At 43.2% G+C, this 18,055-nt stretch overlaps 1 protein-coding gene across 2 annotated transcripts; it reads right to left on the minus strand.

Annotated features, from left to right (window-relative positions):
- Positions 1-896: 896 nt before the first annotated feature.
- PSMB8 (proteasome 20S subunit beta 8) lies at positions 897-7,937 on the minus strand. Of its 2 annotated transcripts, none has more exons than XM_069944283.1 (7): positions 7,741-7,937; positions 7,505-7,654; positions 6,027-6,171; positions 5,728-5,839; positions 3,396-3,525; positions 2,969-3,173; positions 897-1,113 (listed from the first exon to the last, which is right to left on the minus strand). In XM_069944283.1, the coding sequence occupies exons 2-7, from the start codon at positions 7,634-7,636 to the stop codon at positions 1,022-1,024; spliced, it is 816 nt and encodes a 271-aa protein (XP_069800384.1). In that variant the 5' UTR covers positions 7,637-7,654; positions 7,741-7,937; the 3' UTR covers positions 897-1,021. The 2 variants fall into 2 exon arrangements, with proteins under 2 accessions (XP_069800384.1, XP_069800383.1); XM_069944282.1 differs by having other exon boundaries at positions 7,505-7,638; positions 7,741-7,932.
- Between the last annotated feature and the right edge of the window lie 10,118 nt (positions 7,938-18,055).

The raw sequence follows: 18,055 nt of genomic DNA on the forward strand, positions 1-18,055 counted from the left end.
CTAGACCACCAGGTATGTGGCACAATAAGTACTCAGATGCAGCTGTCAACTTTGACAGCTGCATCTAAGTACTTAATTAGCAGGCACGGTGATCGGACTGTGCCCACTAATAGCCGCGGTCCCGGGCGATCCCCCTCTGAACTCCCATAGCTGCACCAGGACAATCAGTAACGTCCTGGTGCAGCTATAGGTTAAAAATAAATAAGCAAACATATTATAAATCTTAGCATACAGAATTGTCCGATCTATTAAAATATAACATTACTGCTCCCGCGCTGTGAACGGCGTAAACGGGGGGGGGGGGGGACACACAAACCAGGATTGCTGATTTTTTAAAATTTAAATATCACAAAAAAAAATAAAAAGTGATTGAAACTTTTCTTTTACACCAATATGATATTAATAAAAACTAGAGATCATGACGCAAAAAATGCCACCCCAACCAGCCCTTTGGGTGGAAAAATAAAAGCGCTATGGCTCTTAGAAGGCGAGGAGAAACATTGCATTAATTTGACCCGGACATCCGGGCATCAATGGGCTCGGCTTGAATGAGTTAAATAAAAGTAAATTACAAATCTATATAACTTTCTAAAACCAGTTGATTTAAAAAAAAAAAAAGTCTACTCTGCACTGCTGCCTTATATTTATGGTCCCCCCCCCCCCCCCCCCCGTCACAGGGTCCCTGTTTTAGGGGGTGTCCAGATACAGTTATAAGTATCAGCATCTGATTTTTGAATAGGAGTAATTTACAAAGCTATAAAACTTTCTGACACCGGTTGATTTGAAAAAAAAAAAAATATAGATTTTCACTAGAGTTTCCCTTTAAGAATTAAGATTCTTATTGCTTATGTATTGTTTGAAATGTAGATAAGAAACAAAAACAAATAAAACAAAAATAATGTTAAATTTTTTTTTTATTTTTTGGTGATCGACAGTTACAGATTTTTTTTTCTAATACAGGAAAGTCGACAGATGTTGAAGAATGTGAAGAGGGAACGGTTTGGCGGTGACATCTCTGCAGTTACGGCTTCTTTTCATCTTCATACTCGTGCAGTAAGTCGCTGACATCATACTGCCCGACCTTCACCCACCCGTCCTCCTTCATGTGATACACTGAGGAGACACAGATGAGTCACACACTTGGCAGCCCTTCCTACCAGATGTCCTAAACATTATTCGGCTGACTATTTCCTAATAATAAGCTTTACTTCGAGGAATCTTATAACTGAATTGAGGTGGCCGATGGGTTTCCGCCAAAACAGCAAAATCACTATTGTTGCTTAGTCATCGGGATGGCAAGGAGACAGGTTTCACATTCTAAGGCTATGTTCACACTACGTAAAACTACGGCCATAGTTCTCGCCGCAGAACTACGGGCGTAGTTTTGAGGGGTGGAACATAGCCTTATTTTCAATGGGATCCCGGCCGGAGCGTACACACATCGTATGCGCTCCAGCCGGGATCCTATGCGGCACCGGAAAAAAACTGACAAGTCAGTTTTCTGCGGCCGTAATTCAGTGAATTCCGGCCGCAGAAAGACCTGTCAGTTCACACAGTGAAGCGAGCGGCTCGCTGATGCGCCCGCATCAGAGCTCCGCGGCCGGAAAGATCACCCGACCGATACTTAAGTACCACAGAACGGCCGGATGTTCACAGCGTGTGAACATAGCCTAAAAATGTTCTAAAATGCTAATGCATGTGGAATGGTCAGGCCGGCTTCACACTGCCTTAAAATCTCAGAAAAATGCCAATAAAAACACCAGCTGTGATTTGCCTTACACATACACTGTGGGGGAGATTTATCAAACATGGTGTAAAGTAAAACTGTTTCAGTTGCCCCTAGCAACCAATCAGATTCCACTTTTCATTCCTCACAGACCCTTTGGAAAATGAAAGGCGGAATCTGATTGGTTGCTAGGGGCGACTGAGCCAGTTTCACTTTACACCATGTTTGATAAATCTCCCCACCAGTGTTTTTTTTTTAGGGGGGGGGGGGGGTCTCCTTTTTGGCGTTTTGGGGCTCTTTGGCTCTTTTCTTCCATAGACTTTAATGGGATTGTCATGGTTGTCTCAAAAACGCCATTGCTGTGCGTATGGTGGGATTTTTTTTTTTGCATTTTTGTCACCTTTTGTGCTTCGACAGCTAGGGCATTTGATGGCAGAGGAAAAAAAAAAAAGTTCAGCGCACAAACACACCTAAACCACAAAGAAGATCATTCACACAAAGTCGAAAATGCCAGAAAAAAACAAGAATGCCTGAAATATGCCATGTGCCGCATTGGTGTTTTTTTCATTTTTTTTTTAATCTGAAAAACACCAGACAAAAAAGTGTGTGTGAGGACACCCCCAGGGTCTGAACACTCAGACGTTGACTGATAAAAACCTTGCCATGCCACGTATGTGAGCCTAAAAAAAGGGAAATTAAAGACCGGAATTGCTGTTTTTGTTCATCCTGTCTCCTAAAAACAACCAATATACAGTATATACAATCTAATGTAACCCATAACGGTACTAACAAATCAAAACTACAGATTGAAATTGTGTTTAGCTAAAAAGTTATAGTGATGTATAAAAAAAAAAAAAAAAAAATCACACATGGCAGATTTTTGTGTTTTTTTTTTTTTTTAAATGGCCACTGCAGTGTTTTGTACCAAATCTAGAAATAGAGTCAAATGGGATGGAAAGTATAAAGAAAGGACTTTTATTTCTCTTTACTTTTAGATCTACATCTGATTTTGGCTCAAAAACTGCGGTTATCCAACAAAAACTTGTGTGATCCCAGCCTTAGGGCCCTATTACACAGAGTGATTATCAGCCCGATTCGGCCTTTTCATTATTGATCGGGCCCCCATCAGCCCATGGAATAGGACCCTTACTAGTCCTGCCAGTACACTGCCAAGTGGCTGCAGTGCTGACTGTGAGTGTAGCCGGAGATGTTCTCCCCCCCCAGAGCAGCACATTTACTTACAATTCACCACCCCTCCTGAATAGTTGTCACGGTGTGTGGCATAACTGATGGCTCTGCGGGCAAGGTCATACGCTTCTTTAGGGGTCAGATCGTAGCGGTGGCCACTGTCTATAATCCCATATGCATAGGAACTTCCCGATCCAGTAGAGAACATGTTACCAGAGAGCCGTGTTCCATTTTCATTAACGTAATATAAACCAGGACCCTGTAGAATACACATTATACAGGTAGTTTATTCTATTTGCTATTATGTTCATAACCTACTATTGCTTAACACAGTAGTCTAGATTTAGGCTAGGATCACACACAGTAAACTAGAAGCCAAATACCACCACTATTTTCAGTCAAAATTAAACAATGTGTGAAGAAACGTCCGGTGGTAAATAATGAGCATGTTTGGTCGGTCGCATTGTGCCGCACTCCTTACCTTCTTATCCCAGCCGCAGATCATGCTGCCAATGCTTAGGCCTGTACCTCTGTACTGGATCATCATATTGCACAAGAGTTTGGAAGCGGCCGACACCGAGATCCGATCGTTATTTCGCAGCTTGTATAACCTGATATAAAGACAAAGGGGTAGAAATAAATTATATATACTCATTTATATATATATATATATATATATATATATATATATACCATATTTTCCAGCGTATAAGACGACTTTTTAACCGTCAAACCGTTAAAGTCGTGGGTCATCTTATACGCTGGGTATTGTCACCCCATATGGGGCGCCATTTAAAAAAAAAAAACAGTTAACTCACCTGGGCCCATTCCCGGCCTCCGCGCGTCTTCTCCTCCGCACCCGTTGCTGGCGCAGCCAGTGTGATGTACACTGACTGCGGCGAGGATGCCCAAAGCTCTCCCAAGCAGCCGAGCGTCTAATTGGAGACAATCGGCTTCTCGGGAGAGCTTTGGAAGAATGACAGAGCCTTTGGGAGGCTCCGGAAGTACCCGATGCCTCTGTCATTCTTTAGACGCTCGGCTGCGGTCAGGCAGGGGTTAACATTTTCCGGCGTATAAGGCGAATCCCTGACAATCTGATTAAAAGTCAAGGGTCGTCTTATACGCCCAGTCGCCTTATACTCCGGAAAATACGGTAGATAGATAGATAGATAGATAGGAGATAGATAGATAGATAGATAGATAGATAGATAGATAGGAGATAGATAGATAGATAGATAGATAGATAGATAGGAGATAGATAGATAGATAGGAGATAGATAGATAGATAGATAGATAGATAGATAGATAGATAGATAGATAGATAGATAGATAGGAGATAGATAGATAGATAGATAGATAGATAGATAGATAGATAGATAGATAGATAGATAGATAGATAGACAGACCTTGGCTGGAAGGGCTCAAGCTTGGCACCAAATACAATAATTGTTTTTGCTTCACCAACAACCAGGTAATTTCTAACCCACCAATGAGGCTGAGGGGGTGTAAATCGGGCTCAAACACCCTGAGTACAGCGCTCACACCACTTCTTAGAATACACTTATTGACTTAATGCTGGTCACAGGTCGGCCAGGATTTAAAAAAAAAAAAATACAGTCAATGAGTGTATCCCAAAAAGTGGTGTGAATGCTGTACTCGGGGGTGTTTGAGCTTTCTTATACCCCCACAGCCTCATATTCAGGGGCATCACTAGCAGTGGGCATCAGTCAAAATTTTATTATTACTATATGGAGGGCACAGCACGGGGCATTATTACTATATGGGGGCACAGAGGTCATTATTACTATATAGTGACACAGCAGGGGACATTATTACTATATGGAGGGCACAGGGGGACATTATTACTATATGGAGGCACAGCAGGGGACATTATTACTATATGGAGACACAGGGGGCATTATTACTATATGGAGGGCACAGCAGGGGATATTATTACTATATGGAGGGCACAGCAGGGGCATTATTACTATATGGAGGGCACAGTAGGGACAATATTACTATATGGGGCACAGCAGAGGAGATTATTATTATATGGGGGCACAGCAGGAAGCATTATTACTATATGGAGGGCACAGTAGGGGCATTATTACTTTATGGAGGGCACAGCAGGGAACATTATAACTATATGAAGGCACAGCAGGGATATTATTACTATATAAAAGCACAGCAGGGACATTATTACTATATGACGCACAGCAGGTGATATTATTACTATATGGAGGGCACAGCGGGGGGACATTATTACTATATGGGGCACAGCAGGGGGACATTATTACTATATGGGGCACAGCGAGGGACATTATTACTATATGCGGGCACAGCAGGGGATATTATTACTATATGGGGCACAGCAGGGAACATTTTACTATATGGAGGGCACAGCAGGGGACATTTTACTATATGAGGCACAGCGGGGGACATTATTACTATATGGGGCATAGGGGACATTATTACTATATCAGGCACAGCGGGGGACATTATTACTATATGAGGGCACAGCAGGGGACATTATTAATATATGGAGCTACAGGGGGACATTATTACTATATGGAGGGCACAGCAAGAGATATCACTATATGGAGGCACAGCAGGAGACATTACTATATGGAGGCACAGGGGGACATTATTACTATATATAGGCACAGCAGGAGACATTATTACTATATGGAGGCACAGGGGGACATTATTACTATATAGAGGCACAGCAGGGGACATTTAGGTTAAGAAAAACATAACAGTCAAACAACTGTAAAAAAATAAATATATATATATATATATATTGTATCACCCACCTGCACTCTTTGGCGAGGAGCCGTTCCCAGTATTGGCAGTCTGCAGCACTTCCCGACATGGTGCCCAGCAGGAACGGGTTGATCTCTATCACTTTGTTAAATTTCAGAGTAGCTGTGGATATGGACATGATACACAGGAGTCATTATATAAGAACAAACAACGGTAATTACATATAACATGCCTGCAGATACACCAGCTTCCATTTACTGTAGAAGATGTATATATATATATATATATATATATATATATGAATGTGTGAAGGGTATATAGCAGCACCTTATACCGATTTATCACTCACAGATATAACTTCCAGCTGATGCCCGTGAATCCACCGCCACAATCACTCCGTGCTGGAACTTGAAGGCTAGTGTGGTGGTCCCGTGCCATGGCTCAAGTTTGACCCCATCGACTCCTTTCTCCAGTCTATGAAGAAATTCTGCAGGCTGCGCAACAGAACAATGGTATAAGGCAAAGATGGCAAACCTCAGGCCCCCCAGCAGTTGTAAAACTACAATTCCTATCAAACTAAAGCTTTGGCTGTCCAGGCATGATGGGAATTGTAGTTTTGCAACAGCTGGAAAGCAAAAGGTTAAGTTCCACATGATCTAGAGCAATAATTGTAAATTAAGTGTTTCCTACTTAAAGGGGAACTCCCGTGAATTTTTTCAAATCAACTGGTGTCAGAAAGTTATATTGATTTGTAATTTACTTTTAGTTAAAAATCTCCAGTCTTCCAGTACTTATCAGCTTCTGTACGTCCTGCAGGAAGTAGTGTATTCTTTCCAGTCTGACACAGTGCTCTCTGCTGCCACCTTCGTCTATGTCAGGAACTGTCCAGAGCAGCAGCAAATCCCCATAGAAAACCTCCCCTGCTCTGGACAGTTCCTGACAGGGACAGAGGTGGCAGCAGAGAGCACTGTGTCAGACTGGAAAGAATACATCCTGTGGGACATACAGCAGCTGATAAGTACTGGAAGACTGGAGATTTTTAAACAGAAGTAAATTACAAATCTATATAACTTTTTGAAACCAGTTGATTTGAAAGAAAATTATGTAGCCTACCACATGTTATGATCTTACACTGTTATGCACCATCAGGTACATCGCTATAAGTATTTTTTATGAATAGATTGGCGTCAGTGCAGGGATGCCAGTGACACAGTCCTAATTTCCGCGCACAGCACCGGTCTATTCCCAGGCACCGTTCCAGCTTGAAGCAGTGGAGGTGGGCCTGCCGGCCCCCAGTGTGACGACACCCCTTCCCTCTGTGACGCGACTCCATTACAATCAATGGCGCTGCGTCACAGAGAGGAGATGGACACACCGTGCTTCAGGCCGGGCTGGTGACCAGGACTAGACCGGTGCTGTGCGTGGGATCAGGCCGTGGTTCAAAAAAGGACCGCGTCGCCACAATCCCCGCACCGGTCTATAAAAAAGCGATGTACCTGAATACAGTGTACCACCTACAGACATACCATGCACCCAATGAGGTGAAAACCTTAGAGTCTGGAGTACACAGGCACAACATGCGCACAACCCACATGGCGTCCATGTTTCATCTCTTTACGACCTTCATCATGAGATTAGACAATGACAAGTAACCTTTATTAAAACTCCAGAGATTACAGAATCTCTCTTCCATGTGCCGCTGTCATACACTTGTCCGTCTCTATATTGACCATTGAACGTACTTTCCTCACAGTAACCACATAATATACATATATACTCACAATACATAGACACAAGCGCAATGTGACGCCATGACAGTGTCCGTACCTGACATCCAGGTGGCACCGCCAGTTCAGTATTGAAATTGTTAAAGGATATTGTGGGTGAAATCTGCCCGCCATAGAGGGGTGCGCGCCAGTCCTGGGATCTGGAAGACCCACAGATATTCAGAAGAGCCATTCCTAGAAGAGAGACCACCTGGAGATGTTATTCTTTCCCTTCAGTCCTCCCAGATTACCTCTATGATGTGTAGACCCCCCAGTCGGCCCCCATTCCCTCCTTACCTCTATAACCGATCTCTTTTATCCTTATTTCATATAAAACCTCTTTGTCCTTCTTGTTTTTCTGTCGTCTTCTTCCCGGCTCACCCAGTCATGCTGAAAGTGAAAGTAATGGTTCTACTTCTATTCTCCACCTCCCCCGTCTGCTGCTGACAATCCCTTGTAGAAGAATTGAAAGAACTGGGGTAGGTTTACTTCACGGCCTGACAAGCGTGTACGTTAGTAAGAAGCTTCTTTAACCCTTTCACGACCACGGCCTAAATTTCCACATCAAATTTATGCTAATTTTTAGCATTCTTATTTATATAGTAAGCAGCATTTTCATAAAATCTCGGTGTGGCCCTTTTTAGCATTTTTTTTTTCTATAGGCCACAAAAAGGCGCAAACAAAAACAGATAAAACTGCCTGATGCATATGGGCACACAGGCGCACGTCACCGTGTAAATCCGGCCAGCTCTATCATTTTCCGGCCTGGTCGGCCCCATAGGCTTACATTGTGCAGCCATCTAGGTCACAAAATACAGAGCTGGGCCAGGGGGGGTCAGTGGTAGTTTTTCAAAAACCGGGCAGGCTCTGGGTACAATTTTTTTTTCCCCCCAACTAATTTGAGGCATTTTCTCGCCCCATAGACCTATATAGGCTAAAAAGAAAAGCGTAGATAAAAAATATTAATCATAATAGTTTCCTTGTTCGTCAGCTGATCGCTGGCCCTTAATTTTTAGACGGCACCCATTTTGAGGCGAAAATACAGTTGTATTTTCACCTAAAAATGGTGGCTGTCCAAAAATGCGGCTAAAAAAAGAGGTTGCGTGAACATAGTAATAGACACACTTTTTGTAAAGCATTTTTTGGACATTAAAATAATATGAACATAGTCCTAGAGTAGAATCACACTATTATTTTTTAGCAAAAAAAACCCAAACAAAACACCAATAAAACCCGCATAATTTATGTTTTTTTTTTTGTTTAAAAAACACTATGGCTAGAATCATGCACCATCTGTGTCTGATGGAAGCTTAAATGAAGCTTTAAAAGGGTATTCCAGAGATAATCTTTTTATTTATTTATTTTTTTTAAATCAACTGGTGACAGGAAGTTATAGAGATTTATAGTTTACTTCTGTTTAAAAATCTGCACTCTTCCAGTACTTATTAGCTGCTGTATGTCCTGCATGAAGTGGTGTATTGTTTCCAGTCTTACACAGTGCGCTCTGCCACCTCTGTCCGGAACTGTACAGAGCAGGAGATTGAGGTGGAAAGCACTGTGTCAGGGTGCATGGACACTATGGAATACGCGCGGGAAAACTCGTTCCCGCTCGCGGCAGTACACATCTCTGCCCAGGCCATAGACACCATTCTATGGCTGGACAGATTCCGCCGTCCACCGAAAGAATTGACAGCGGAATCCGTCTGTGCCTAGAATAGAGTCTATGGCACAGGCGGAGATGCGCATGGTAGCTAACTACATGGGAACAGTGCAGAGGATGAAGGTAAGAGACATACCTTCATCCTCAGTGTCTCCTGCTCCATGTGGATATATCAGCAGGTTAGATTCATCTAACCTGCTGATAATTCCCCTTTAAAAGAAAAATATTTTCACTGGAGTTCCCCTATAATATGCTGTGAATTGTAGTGCATGTAGTGCAGGTTTATAAAAGAGCTCTCTCCCATCTGACCGGTAACTGTGATGGGGAAAGTGAGCACAAAAGGTGAAGACTTTGTTTGTAATTTAATGTAATCGGTTCAACTGAGCAAATACCCAGAATCCTCCTCCCCCTCCCGTATAACAATAACCCGTTTGTTATAGCTACAACAGCCGAGAAAAAAGCCTCTGGCTTTATTATTATTCCGGGGCTTCCTGTATTTAGTTGATATTTATAGGATCTTCTATGTAGTGACATTAACACTATACAGGCAAAAAAATACACAAAACATTCACACAGGTTCAGGCTGTAACGGACACAGAAAACGTATTTACCGTCTCTGCGCCATAAAACGGCCATTTGGTACTAAAGACTTGGAAAAATCCAGGCCTAATGGACCTTTTACAGGGGACGATTATCATGCAATAAATCCTGACATCGTTCGCAAGTCTTTCAGTGTAAACACTCAGCGTTCGGTCATTCGCAGTCATCAGTTTTACATTTATTAGCGACTTTTTGTATCAATTTATCGTTTAAAAGAAAAAAAATTGCTTGCCGTTTGCTTAACGGGGGCTTAGGTGATTTATCTGTATGTGTAAAAGGACCCTTGGGTCGGGGATGGGAACCTTTGGCACGCCAGCTGCTGCAAAACTACAATTCCTATTGGGCTTAGATGCCAAAGCTTTAGTTGTGGCTGTCCAGGAATAGTTATCAGAGGCTGAGACGGGACATCTCCAAATAAGCTGAATGGCTAAGCGGGCCTGCTATATCATGTCCCCCGCACAACAGAGACCAGAGCAGCATAGTCAGGGGTGAAAGTACCTGCTTGGCGTGATGGACGTGTTGTGTGTAGTGATTCACAGAAAATTATTTCTACTGAAATAATCAAATATACCGACTGCCAGATAAGGGTAAAGCAGTAGTGATGTGTTTATAATGTAGAACTACAGCTCCCAGTATGCCCTAAGCAGTGGGAAAGGGTGCTGGTGCAATGTCCCAGAGCAAGCGTGGAATTACTGTACTGTTCTCGTTTATGTTGGTCCTAAGTACAGTGGTACCTCGGTTTAAGAGTAACTTGGTTTAAGAGCGTTTTGGTTTAAGAGCTCACAGTTTAGCTCACAGTTTATCAAAATTGTGACTTGGTGTAAGAGCATTGCTTTGGTGTAAGAGCTCCCTGTACTGGGTGGGAGGGGGAGTGGGGGAGGGGCATGGTCTGCATAGCGGGGTCTACAGCTCTGTACTCTGACCCAGGAAGTCTCCCTCACCTTCCAAATCATAGCAGCTATGCGTGGTTTCCTTCCTGCCCAGATAAAGTTAGTGAATGCCTTCTGTAATTTGTCCACGTCTGAGTGTTTGAGGAGCAATGGAACAGTTTGAAGGGGATATAACAATTAACTGAAAGACATCATCTTTAATAGATGACATCTTGCTAATAATGGGATAGGTAGGTTGCTCCACCTCTTTAGTTTTTCTACTATTTTATGTATCAGGTGGGGATAGTTCAGCTGATATATAGAGTGAGGTGTTCTTCCCACACAGATCCCTAAGTATTGTATAGATCGACCAGCTACTTGGACCGGTACTGGCAGTGGTCCACGTTGAGCTAATGGGGACTCGGACAGGAACAACTGTTCACTCTTGTCTATATTTACTTTATAACCCGAGTATAGGCCAAATAACTGCAAGGCTTGAAAAATGGCCGGCATGTCCCGCCGAGGATCTCCTAGAAACAACAGGAGGTCATCTGCAAAAAGCGCCGCTTTCACCTCCCGGCTTCCAACCCGTATTCCCTGAAAAAAAGAACTCGTGGATAAATATCTTGCTAGTGGCTCAATAGCCAAATTGAATAGCATGGGGGAAAGGGGACACCCCTGTCTCGTCCCTTTTTGCAACGGAAAGGGTCGGGATAAGAAACCGGGAGTAGAAATACGTGCCGACGGTTCCTGATACAGAGCCTGAATCATGTTCTGGAACGCTTCAGGGAATTGCATTTTCCGCAAAACCCCTCGCAGCCATCCCCAGCTCACATTATCAATAGCCTTCTCGGCGTCTAAGGACAATATGGCTGGGGATGGGTGCGAGGAAGGCCCCAGGTTGATGTCATCTAAAACTGTCATCACCTTCCTAATATTGGCAACCGCCACTCTTCCCTTTATAAACCCCGTCTGTATGGGGGAGATTAATCGAGGCAATATCATTGATAAGCGATCCGCCATAATCTTGGTCAGGATTTTTAGATCCACATTTATCAATGATATTGGACGATAGGAGCCTGGCAAGAGAGGGTCCTTGCCCGGCTTTGGCAGCACTACTATATGTGCTACATTACTAAAATAAGTAATGGGGAGAATACGTTTATTGATGGAGATAAGGCGGTCGCTGACTATTTGAATAGTTACTTCTGCTCAGTGTTTTCAGAAGGCGGCCTTCACAATCACAGGATGGTTGGACACAGCATTGCCTCCAGCTATATGGGTTCGGCTCCAGTATTTTCAGAGGCTGAAGTTGCAGAGGAACTTGCCCGTTTAAAGCTGAATAAGTTGATGGGTCCAGATGGGATCCATCCCAGGGTTCCTAAAGAACTCAGATCTGTGATTGCTGCCCCCCTGACAGATCTGTATAACCAATCCCTGCTAACAGGAGATGTCCCCGATGATTGGAGAACAGCCAATGTTATACCAATCCACAAGAAGGGGAATAGAGAAGAGCCCAGTAACTACAGGCCAGTGAGCCTGACATCTGTAGTAGTGAAAATGATGGAAACTCTTCTAAAAAAGAAGATAATGGTTCACCTAAGAATCAACAATTTGATGGATCCAAACCAGCATGGCTTTACTGAGGGCCGATCATGTCAGACTAATCTCATTGATTTCTTTGATTATGCCACAAAAGTGCTGGATGAAGGTGGTGCTGTGGATATCGCCTATCTGGACTTAAGCAAAGCTTTTGATACAGTTCCCCATAAAGAGCTGATAGAGAAGTTGGAGAAAATTGGACTAAATCCCTGGATAGTTCAGTGGATTTGTGGTTGGCTGAAGGAGAGATATCAGAGGGTTGTTGTTAATGGTGTATATTCTGAGCAGAGACTGGTTACAAGTGGTGGCCACAAGGGTCTGTTCTGGGTCCTATTCTTTTTAATATGTTTGTAAGTGACATAGGAGAAGGGTTGGTAGGTAAAGTTTGTCTGTTTGCTGACAACACAAAAGTGTGCAATAGGGTGGATATTCCTGGAGGTGTCAGTAATATGGAAAATGATTTAGCTTTGCTAGATACGTGGTCCAAACAGTGGAAATTGAAGTTCAACGTTTCCAAATGTAAAATAATGCACTTGGGGAAGAGGAATCCTCTATCCGAGTATCACATCGGCAGTACTGTGTTGGAAAAGACTTCAGAAGAGAAGGATTTAGGGGTAATGATTTCTGAAAGCCTTAAAATGAGTCACCAGTGCAACCAGGCGGTGGGGAAAGCAAATCGTATGCTGGGGTGTATAGCTAGAGGTATAACCAGTAGGAAGAGGGAGATTGTGATCCCGCTGTATAGAGCTCTGGTGAGGCCACATCTGGAATACTGTGTCCAGTTCTGGAGACCTCACCTAAAAAAGGACATTGATAAAATAGAACGGGTCCAAAGACGAGCTACAAAAATGGTGGAGGGTGTGAGGCATAAACCATATCAGGAAAGACTTAAGGATTTGAATCTGTATAGTCTGGAGGAAAGACGGGAAAGGGGGACATGATTGAAACCTTTAAGTATGTTAAGGGACTAAATAAGGTTCAAGAGGGGAGTGTTTTTAGTAAAAAACTGAGCTCAAGAACAAGAGGACACAGTGAGAGGTTAGTTGGGGGAAAGATCAGAAGCAATGTAAGAAAATATTATTTTACTGAAAGAGTAGTAGATACCTGGAACAAACTTCCAGCAGAGGTGGTTGGTAAATCTACAATAACAGAATTTAAACACGCCTGGGATAGACATATATCTATCCTAAGATAATAAGGAAGAAAATACTAAAAGGGCGGACTAGATGGACCCAGTGGTCTTTTTCTGCCGACAATCTTCTATGTTTCTATGTTTCTATGTCCTGGAACAGGGTTCCCCTCCAAGTAGGAATTATACAGGGGCAGGAGAGATGGGGAAATTTCATCTACTAAGATTTTGTAAAACTCGCCGGAAAACCCATCAGGTCCCAGAGATTTCATATTTTTAAGATGGGAGATAACAGATTTAACCTCCTCCAGAGTCACCGGGGAGTTCAAGGCCGAAGCCTCTTCCCACGTCAGAGAAGGCATGAGATCTAGCCATAGTTAATATCTTAACAAGAAAGTTTCAAAATGTAGAAGGAGGAGAGAGGATAAGGGAGGAGGGAAAAAGGAGGATGTAGGTATTTCCCCACATTCTACATAAGAAGCCATTGTACTAGTCTCCATCCTCCCTAGCTGTTATCTATTGGCAAAGACTCACAGCCCAGACCTTGAATTATAGCAAAAAGTCTGAAACAACAAAATGCCAATATTCATGCATCATAGTAACAGAGTTGGGGGGGGGGGGGGTTCCTCACATAGAGCATTGCACAAAGCAAATATACGTTTTAAGAATATAACACATATAGAATAGACTCTCAACTCCACAGGGGGCAATACAATACTTTAATAAAAAAATTTGCTGGACTTCTTTAACAACACAGGCTGTGTACTGCAAAACAGCGACATCTTGTGGCCAAATGCAGAATGTCAGTTTAAAACCATATATCATACATACTATTATACACAGTTATATCTCTCCAGTTGTTTCTCACAACCTCTGAATATAATACTGCCACACACTGCACCCTCTGAATATAATACTGCCACACACTGCACCCTCTGAATATAATACTGCCACATACTGCACCCTCTGAATATAATACTGCCACATACTGTACCCTCTGAATATAATACTGCCACACACTGCACCCTCTGAATATAATACTGCCACACACTGCACCCTCTGAATATAATACTGCCACACACTGCACCCTCTGAATATAATACTGCCACATACTGCAGCTTCTGAATATAATACTGCCACACACTGCACCCTCTGAATATAATACTGCCACACACTGCACCCTCTGAATATAATACTGCCACATACTGCAGCTTCTGAATATAATACTGCCACACACTGCACCCTCTGAATATAATACTGCCACACACTGCACCCTCTGAATATAATGCTGCCACATACTGCAGCTTCTGAATATAATACTGCCACACACTGCACCCTCTGAATATAATACTGCCACACACTGCACCCTCTGAATATAATACTGCCACATACTGCACCCACTGAATATAATACTGCCACATACTGCAGCTTCTGAATATAATACTGCCACACACTGCACCCTCTGAATATAATACTGCCACATACTGCAGCCTCTGAATATAATACTCTCACATACTGCACCCTCTGAATATAATACTGCCACATACTGCACCCTCTGAATATAATACTCTCACATACTGCACCCTCTGAATATAATACTGCCACACACTGCACCCTCTGAATATAATACTGCCACATACTGCACCCACTGAATATAATACTGCCACACAATGCACCCTCTGAATATAATACTGCCACACACTGCACCCTCTGAATATAATACTCATACATACTGCACCCACTGAATATAATACTGCCACAAACTGCACCCTCTGAATATAATACTGCCACACACTGCACCCTCTGAATATAATACTCATACATACTGCACCCTCTGAATATAATACTGCCACACACTGCACCCTCTGAATATAATACTGCCACACACTGCACCCTCTGAATATAATACTGCCACATACTGCACCCACTGAATATAATACTGCCACACACTGCACCCTCTGAATATAATACTGCCACACACTGCACCCTCTGAATATAATACTGCCACATACTGCACCCACTGAATATAATACTGCCACACACTGCACCCTCTGAATATAATACTGCCACACACTGCACCCTCTGAATATAATACTCATACATACTGCACCCTCTGAATATAATACTGCCACACACTGCACCCTCTGAATATAATACTGCCACACACTGCACCCTCTGAATATAATACTGCCACACACTGCACCCTCTGAATATCAGGCTGCTATTCCTCTATTCCTAGGTGATAGATGGGGGAGGCAGAGAAACTGAAGGACTATGGATGTGCATCTATAACCATCCGCATCTGCATGGACCCATCTATTTAAATAGATCATTTGTGCTTCAACTATGGACCGCACAATGGTTTGTTTGTCTGTTTATTTGTTGCCCCTACACCCACAGGTGTGTGTATGGGGCCATAGAAATCTGTAAGTTCACATTTGTTCGTACAGCTGTCAGTAGAGGGCAGGGTGCTGGCTGGCTGGGTGAGATGTCTTCACTATATATAACTCCCAATGCCAATATGGCGATCTCCTCAAGGAAAAACACTACCGCCTCAGTCCCTCATCGAAGACCTCTCAACTAGCAACATGTTATGTACTGACGAAGGGCAAGAAACCCAAAACAGCCGTCACAATTTGTAAGCTAAGACCAAACCTAAAAACTATGGGGGAGATTTATCAAACTGGTGTAAAGTAAAATTGTTTTAGTTGCCCCCGGCAACCAATCAGATTCCACCGTTCATTTTCCAAAGAGTCTGTGAGGAATGAAAGGTGGAATCTGATTGGTTGCTAGGGGCAACTGAGCCAGTTTCACTTTACACCATCTCTTTGGCTGCTCCTGATTTTGGGTGATAAAAACTGGTGTGAATGTGTTCCTAGTGTGAATTTGGTCCTAAAAGGGCAGACTAGCTGGACCAGGTGGTCTTTTCTGCCAACAATCTTCTATGTTTGTGACTAGTTTCAGTAGGATAACCTATATAACCTTGTTATATCACATATGAGTCAGTCACGTAACAGCAGCTTGGCGTTGATGGCCGCCGCTCTCTTTCCTATCAGTGACTGCTGATTTACAGGAAAGTCCCTCCTTTTCTTACTCGGAGGTGAATTCCAGGAGGCTGCAGCCAATGTATAACAGAATAACCCAGGCATCACCTGTTACTGGGTAGACCGTCCCCGGACAGTGTAAGAAAGTAACCTGCCACGGGGAATAGCAGGAGGCGCACCGAGTATACACAAGGATGGTGTATATCTGTCCGGGAATCAGGGTGGGGATGTCTGGAAACTCCATTGTACTAAACAGCGACGTTAAACTGTATGCGCTTTGTTTGTTTGCCTCGTTGTCATGATCGTCATGCAGTGTCACTAGCCGTCCACTAGGGGAGCCGTCCTATCACAGAATAAATCTATGTTGTGCTTCCCCTTAGATGCCAGGAAAGAAGAGATCATACTAGTGATTTAACTCCTTAGGGACAAAACTAATTTTGACCTCAAGGTCCAAGCCCAATTTCTTTCTTATATAGTAGCCAGCCCTCCCCCATAGTCTCTTATATAGTAGCCAGCCCTCCCCATAGTCTCTTATATAGTAGCCAGCCCTCCCCAATAGTCTCATATAGTAGCCAGCCCTCTCTATAGTGTCTAATATAGTAGCCAGCCCTCTCAATAGTGTCTTATATAGTAGCTAGCCCTCAAAATAGTCTCTTATACAGTAGCCAGCCCTCTCCAATAGTCTCTTATACAGTAGCCAGCCTTCCCCAATAGTGTCTTATATAGTAGCCAGCCCTCCCCATAGTCTCTTATATAGTAGCCAGCCCTCCCCCATAGTCTCTTATATAGTAGCCAGCCCTCCCCCATAGTCTCTTATGTAGAAGTCAGCCCTCCCCCATAGTCTCTTATATAGTAGCCAGCCCTCCCCCATAGTCTCTTATGTAGTAGTCAGCCCTCCCCAATAATGTCTTATATAGTAGCCAGCCCTCCCTATAGAGTCTTATATAGTAGCCAGCTCTCCAAATAGTCTCTTATATAGAAGCCAGCCCTCCCCAATTGTGTCTTATATAGTAGCCAGTCCTCCCCCATAGTCTCTTATATAGTAGCCAGCCTTCCCCAATAGTCTCTTATGTAGAAGCCAGCCCTCCCCAATTGTGTCTTATATAGGAGCCAGTCCCTAAAATAGTGTCTTGTATAGTAGCCAGCCCTCCCAATAGTCTCTTATATAGTATCCAGCCCTCCCAATAGTGTCTTATATAGTAGCCAGCCCTCCCTATAGTCTCTTATATAGTAGCCAGCCCTCCCCATAGTCTCTTATATAGTAGCCAGCCATCCCAATAGTGTCTTCTTATATAGTAGCCAGCCCTCCCCCATAGTCTCATATAGTAGCCAGCCCTCCCCCATAGTGTCTTATATAGTAGCCAGCCCTCCCCCATAGTCTCATATAGTAGCCAGCCCTCCCTATAGTGTCTTATATAGTAGCCAGCCCTCTCAATAGTTTCTAATATAGTAGCCAGCCCTCTCAATAGTCTCTTATATAGTAGCCAGCCCTCAAAATAGTCTCTTATACAGTAGCCAGCCCTCCCCCATAGTCTCTTATAAAGTAGCCAGCCTTCCCCAATAGTGTCTTATATAGTAGCCAGCCCTCCCAATAGTGTCTTATATAGTAGCCAGCCCTCCCCATAGTTTCTTATATAGTAGCTAGCCCTCAAAATAGTCTCTTATACAGTAGCCAGCCTTCCCCAATAGTCTCTTATGTAGAAGTCAG

The sequence above is a fragment of the Dendropsophus ebraccatus genome, chromosome 10, assembly GCF_027789765.1.
Source record: "Dendropsophus ebraccatus isolate aDenEbr1 chromosome 10, aDenEbr1.pat, whole genome shotgun sequence".
Classification (NCBI taxonomy): Eukaryota; Metazoa; Chordata; class Amphibia; order Anura; family Hylidae; genus Dendropsophus; species Dendropsophus ebraccatus.